Source organism: Anopheles ziemanni, chromosome 3 (genome assembly GCF_943734765.1).
Source record: "Anopheles ziemanni chromosome 3, idAnoZiCoDA_A2_x.2, whole genome shotgun sequence".
Taxonomy (NCBI): Eukaryota; Metazoa; Arthropoda; class Insecta; order Diptera; family Culicidae; genus Anopheles; species Anopheles ziemanni.
The window spans coordinates 34,092,329-34,098,895 of NC_080706.1; the positions used below are offsets into that span (position 1 = coordinate 34,092,329).

The following is a 6,567-nucleotide window of genomic DNA, read 5'->3' on the forward strand; positions in this document are numbered from 1 at the left end:
GCCTCCGATCGTCCGGAGGTGATGCGGGCGCGACAACTAACTGGCGGCTCGGATGAGGTGACTTTGTTATATTGTGTGGAAACCCACTCCATCGCCTACTGTTAGTTTGCCTGCGGTGTTGGTAGTTTTCTTTCAACCCTCGGCGCATATGCTTCTCTTGCAAGAAAAGTGCCCCTTCTTGGGGATTTGTTTTCCATTTCCAACTGTACGACGCGCGTTCCCTTGTGCGCCTTCCGCAAGAACGCCACCGGGCAAAAATCATGCATCAGCGAAAGCAAGCCTCCACGCTGGCGGCTTTTACCGTTGGGTTGTTGCCGCCGACCTGTCGGCATTTCGATGATTCGACATGAAACATCAGAACGGACTAGAAATAAACAATCGTTTTGGGGTGTTTGGATTTGGGTGCTTTCCCCCGTTTTCACCGAAATAGTCTTGAGTTGAGGTTTTTTTTGGCTGTTAGGAAGAGTGTAATAGAGATACTTCAGCATGTTCCACTGTAAGCGAAAGTTATTATGTAGTCAATGCAATTTCAAGGAAATGTTTTTTTTAAGTGTCCTTTAACGATAGACAATTACTTAACACAGCGAATTTATTGCTAGTTCCATCAACAGACCGTATATCATGAAGACTGCTTAAGATAGTTCCCTGGGATTCCTTCCATAACGATTACGCCATCGGTTATGTTGTTCCCTTCTTGACATCCGAATTGGACGATATTTCCTTATACGCCTGCGAGCTCTACCGTGCCTTCTTGTCCTATGACTTTCTCCCGGTTGTCCTGAGTCTCCTCTCGAACTATTCAAATAACGATTAAAATTTGGGCGATATCTGTTGCGATCTCTTTGGCGGTCCTGTAGAGCACTGTAGGAACAAGGATATGTTGGTTCATACTGAACTCTTGAAGATGTATCCCTGCCTGTGGGGTCTATTGGTTCGATTAATCGCTCCAATACCACGCCTAGTCTTCGTCCATAAAATGCATCATTTAAAGAACGTTCAACCGAATTCGAAGCCTGGGATGGTTCAACTTGCCCACGTTCGTCATGATCATCGGTCTGTTGATCTGTCTCCGTGATCTCTCGCTCAAAGGTTTCATCGTCGATGCAATCCTCGGGACATTCGAACCAATCGGGAGAAATCTATTGAATTATAATTTTAAAATGAAAAATTATGGAAATAAGAAATACTTGATAGTATACCTTTTCTTTCATCCAGCGCGGCATGTTGAAATCATCTACCGAGATGGAACAAATTTGAGTAGACTATCCAGGAAAACTTGGTATTTTTATCCAGCCTACTGTGAAAAATGCTTTACAACTATTTTCGCCACGTTTGCTGTTTGTATAAATTGATTTAAAATCTTTAAATTTAAAATTCCAACCCGTGGTGAGTATACCAACTGTCAAAGCTGTTTTCACCACGTTCCGTACTGTCACCCATCTGATGACAACATACATAATTCCAAACACCAATTCCAGCACCTCAAGAACTGGGTCTTCCATTAAGAAGTTTAATTAGGCATAATAAGTACAGCAAGCAGTGTAGAATGAGTCGAATAATACCACTTCATCGGCTTCTGGTTGTAGTTTTACTAACAACGATATGTCACCATTATGTGCAGTCTGAGAAAGCTCACGATAAATATACCAAACACGCCAACGCACTGCCGGACTCGGAAATATACGACCCGGAGTTTCGTAATATTCAGCGTCCGTTTCGGATGTCGAAGTTGAACCTAGTCTGGACGAAGGCACAGCACGTAAGTAGACCACACGTCGAGGGTAGCAGAAGGCGTAGCGTTAACATTGTTGAATCTTCTGGCCACCCCCGTCTAGCGGTTGACCGAACCGAAGCTAAAGTCTCTCTACACGGAGCTAAAGATTCATGATAAAGAAGAAATCACCTACAAGCAGCTGAAGGAAAAGGATAAGGATGGGCTGAAGGAAGCGGAGCTGCGCAATAAGCTGGTCAGTATCATGAGCACGTACGGTTTGCTGGAGCACTTCGATGATTCGCAGGACCCGGAAAAGTACCAAGTGCACAAGTCAACCGACGGCACGGCGAAGAAAGATACGTACAAAAACAAAACCCTGTTTAAGGACAAGAAGTTGAACAGGCTGTGGGAAAAGGCGGAATCAGCTGGCTTCTCCAAGGAAGAACTGGACGCTCTGCGCGAAGAGTTCGATCATCATCAAACAAAGATCGATGTGTATTACAACCTGCTGGAGCGGCTGGGGGATGAAGAAGATAAACCTGATACGGATGCCCACCGGAATGCCGTAAACGAGGACGAGCAGGATCGGTACAACGAGGTCGACCGGGGCGAGGAACAGGCCCCGGCTGCCAAGCAGCACGCCTACTTGCATAAATCGAACCAGTTGCGGGAGAAGCATCGTGAGATCAGAGATAACTTCGATCGGTTGGATCGCATTTCCTCTAAGGGCCCGAATAGTCAGGACTTTGTCGAACCGAAGGTGCAGGGACTGTGGCGAGTGGCCCTGGCTAGCGATTTTAGTGCGGACGAACTGGCTTCGTTGAAGGTGGAGCTACTCCACTACGAGAGCCGTCTGTTGAAGCTGCGCCACATGCATGCGGAACATGCGCTCAGTTTGGAAAAACACAAGCAGAGCGATGCCAAGGCAGACACGCACAAGCAGATGGAGGATAACATCAAGAAGCAAACGCGTAAGGTAGAGAAATTTCAGGAGGAGATTGAGCGAAGAATTTTCAAGCACTCTGAGCTGTAAAAGAATGATCACCCTTATCACCAATTAGGTTCATCTATGATTCATTGTCATGCCATTGTCGTGATAGTTCTAATCGATGCCTCTCGAAAAGCACCTTACGATATTATTCAATTTATTTCTTTATAAGAACGGATCAAATATCTATTTTCATCATGCCAAAAGCATTGCGCGAATAAAGGAAAATTTTGTACGAAAAAGATTCTCTGCCTTTTTCATTGGGTAGAATTGATGATGCCTGTTTTGAGGTCTAAACTTTTATAATCAGCGACGGGTTCGTGAACGGTTGATGCTAACTACTCAGCTGAATGCTGGCCAAAATGGAACGAAAGTAAATATATGAACTCTGAAGCATAAGTAGGTCGTAACAGGAGCTCGGAATGGATAACACGTTTGGTAAGAGTAGAAGAATCGAAACGAAAAGGTTCGTCACCACAGGTGGACAGAGGAATTGAATCCTAACACCTTCCCTAATCTATGGATCTATGGACAGGACATTGTCATCAGCATTATATTCTGCAGTTCCTCCGCGGCCACATCATCCGCCCCCGCGCGGTTAAAGCATGACAATCGATGCAGATATTTTTTACCTGTTTCATTACTTATAATTTTCCGTTTTCAGTTTTTATATTGGTTACTTTCCAAATATAATATATAATTTATAGAATAATATATAATAATAATCATTAATTATTCAATAATCCATCAGTAATCATTAATCTGTAAGTGTGTTGTTTTTCATTCAAGTTTCTGCTTTTTTTTCTTTTCCTTATACCATTGTTTTTTTTCTTTTACCGATAACGTATCAGGTTCACACCGTTAATGTGTTTTATTTTCATTTTCTGTTTTTATTACTTTTCCTCAGCCGGGGGTTGTGTCTCGTATCTCTACCGTAGCACTGTTATCATAGCTTTTTCATAATTTTTTTTTTACTTACTTCCCCACTTCCCTTCCGCCGTTTTCGACACACTTTCGTGTGTCTCGTCGTCCAATAGGTAAATGGTTGTGGTTTGCTTCTGCCTGCTCATATAGAATTGATAGTATGTTCATTCATATATTTTTTCATACTTCTCAGCTCAGAGGATTCGGCTTCTCTTAACATCGTATCCTTGTGTTTCGTATGTGTGTGTGTGTGTGAGTGAGAGATAGATAGAGTGTGCGAAACTGAGCGATTCCAGGATCGCGTTTCTTCAAATACCCCCTATACTACTCCACCTTCCCCTCCTCGTGCACGGGGTAAACTTCTGCTCGGGTGGTAATTCCGGTCCTAAACCTTAACCCTTCGCTCGTGCATTTCGTGTCTACAGCGGCTGTGCTTGGTCTTGTCCTATATAGCGGCAAGTTGCTGCACGTGTGGTATTGTTGGTTGTTTGTTTCTTCTTCGCTCTATGTTTTAGCTTGTTTGTTTTATTAGCGGCGTAACGGTACGAATTATGGGTGCGGTTGTATATCTTGTGTAAGGGACATCGTTTTGCGCAACCCACCCCCGTTTATCATCACTATTTTATTTTAGAGAAATACGTAAGCTGTTCGTCATTTTCTTCCCGGTACGGGGGAGGGCAGGGCAGCAAGTATTGATTAACGTGTAGCGCCCCCTTCGTGACGTTCGATTATATCGTTGCGCGGCGCGCGGCAGAGTTTTCTGCCTTTGGCGATCTGGTGAAGAAGTACGAGTAAAAGCACCTTCGTTGTGGCCATAATTTGGCTATCCCTCGGTGATTGTGTTGACTTCCCTCAAGGCCCAATTTGAGGTTAATCAAACACAGCCGGAGAAACCAACGGCGGCACAGCAGAAAGCACTCTCTTTCAAGCAAACCAACTGCCGGTGGCATAATGGCTAGTTGTTTTGTGAAGCATTTCTCTCTATCTCGTGGTAGCATAATTATTCATACAACTGTAAGCATTATCATACCACCGCCTGTCTGCGGCGGAACTATGCAAACAATTATCTGAACTCTTTAAAAAAAAAATACACGCCAACATATTTCTAGCATCACTTGCAACTTTGTCCCAGATCTGCCTCCCCCTCTCCGAGAATTCATGTTCAAATCAAAATCTGATGTCTAGCTTCCGTCTTACCCACGCACTGAGTATAAGCATGTTTAATATGTTCGCCAATCGCTACGTTCTCAAGCGGCTATGCACTTAATAGCTTATTTTTAAATGTGTGCCGCGCTGGAAAAGAATCGTTTCTAAAAGAATTTCCAGCGGTCTCTCTACCAGTGTTGTGGACTATTTTCTGTCTACGGTGGTTCTCGATGGACTTCTTCTGAATGGTCTTCTACATTAACCTCCCCATTAACTGCCCTTTGACTTCTCGCTATGCTGCGCGCACCACCATTATATAGTCTTACGATCGTGTTGTGTTGGCCTCAAGAGCTACTTGTTTTCCGCCGTTACACCTCCAACTGACCCAACACACGCTCCCCCTCCCCTCCCGTGTGTTGGTGTCCGCTGACTAGGATATTAATTTCCCATAGTTTGTTCTTGCTGTGGCTTTGCTCCTACTCCTACTGCTTGGCTGGCGTCGCCATGAAAATCGCGCTACGCTATTGGAACTGATAAGTAGATGAGAGTTGGTTGATCTACGACCCTATCCTCTATATCTCGCTGTTTCGTCGTTTCTGTGTGCTTGTGTGTATTTTTCCAGTAAATTTTGGTTTAGCTTCATAATATTACTAATGTATGCACGCACGTGTTTTTTTTTTGCTTGCCCCTATAAATGTTGCCTATTTTTTCATCTACTCTACCCCCGCCGCTATCGTCATGTGTGGCCGTCCGGACCTTCGATCGGGTTTCGATGCAAACGATGCGCGAACACTACTCTCATACACACAACAACACGTTCCTTTTCCCATTACCCCTCCGCCCGAGAGGGTGGTTCGTCGATCGTCGTGTGCCTTGCATCGCTATCAATTCAATTTTAGCTAAGTAATGCCAAAGGGGAATTTTTCGCTATGGTTCGAGTAGAGGCATTGGCGTTGTAGCTTTTATCTAAATGTCTATGTAGTAAGTGTCCCTAAAATCCCAAAAAGATACGCCTATCGTCGCGAAAGTACGTGCTTAGACGCGGGAATGAGCATGAATTCGAAACCCAAAAACACGGCGGCACCGGCTGATCCGTGTGAGTTAGAGAGTTCACGCTCATTTAAGGATTTTTGATAATGTATACCTCTAATTTCGAAATTTCACATCATCATCAGCATCATAATCATCATAGCGCAGGCAATAATTCTAATTAAGCTTGGATATTTTTGTTGTTGTTTTGAGTTCATAATCACTATTACTTTTATGTTTGAGCGTGTGTTTGTGTGTATGGGTGCCATTTTGATTGTGTTTGTGAGTTTGTGTGTGTAAAGTGTAGCTGTAGCTTTCAAGAGTAGATTTCTTTAAATGGTAGTAGTGGGTAGTACGTTCTAGTAGTTGTTATAGTAGTAATAAGGTCTTCTCTTTCTTGGTATAGTGTGGTTTTTATGCTGACATTTTTCTTTTTCCTGGTTTTTTTTATCATCCTATGAGTAATCTCTCAGACATGTTTCGGACCTGTTTGCCTTCCATCGGTTGCAACATTTTATGCAGCAGCTGATCGTCCGTGGAACATCTCGGAGTCGTTCTCAGTTCGAAAGATGGTTGAAAAGGTTCAACAAAACAGTTGTAAGCGGAAAAGCTGCCCAAGCGAGTTTCTCTTGAAAGGATAATAGCAAAAGTGTACCAAAAAAAAACCAACAGAGAGAACATTGTGCTCTTGATAGAAAACCATGTACGTATGAGCTTTTTCAGCCTCATGATAATTAGGACAGCACAAACGAGGCACTAGAGCATG

At 43.6% G+C, this 6,567-nt stretch overlaps 1 protein-coding gene across 1 annotated transcript; it reads left to right on the top strand.

Annotated features, from left to right (window-relative positions):
- The first annotated feature begins 1,546 nt into the window (after positions 1-1,546).
- LOC131284612 (alpha-2-macroglobulin receptor-associated protein) lies at positions 1,547-2,940 on the top strand. Its single transcript, XM_058313475.1, has 2 exons — positions 1,547-1,759; positions 1,836-2,940. The coding sequence occupies exons 1-2, from the start codon at positions 1,547-1,549 to the stop codon at positions 2,745-2,747; spliced, it is 1,125 nt and encodes a 374-aa protein (XP_058169458.1). The 3' UTR covers positions 2,748-2,940.
- Positions 2,941-6,567: the final 3,627 nt, after the last annotated feature.

Excerpts from the sequence above, each read along its gene's own strand:
- LOC131284612 (XM_058313475.1), top strand. The coding sequence starts at position 1,547 with ATGAGTCGAATAATACCACTTCATCGGCTTCTGGTTGTAGTTTTACTA. Across the intron at positions 1,760-1,835 it reads TCTGGACGAAGGCACAGCAC|CGGTTGACCGAACCGAAGCT; the intron begins GTAAGTAGACCA and ends ACCCCCGTCTAG.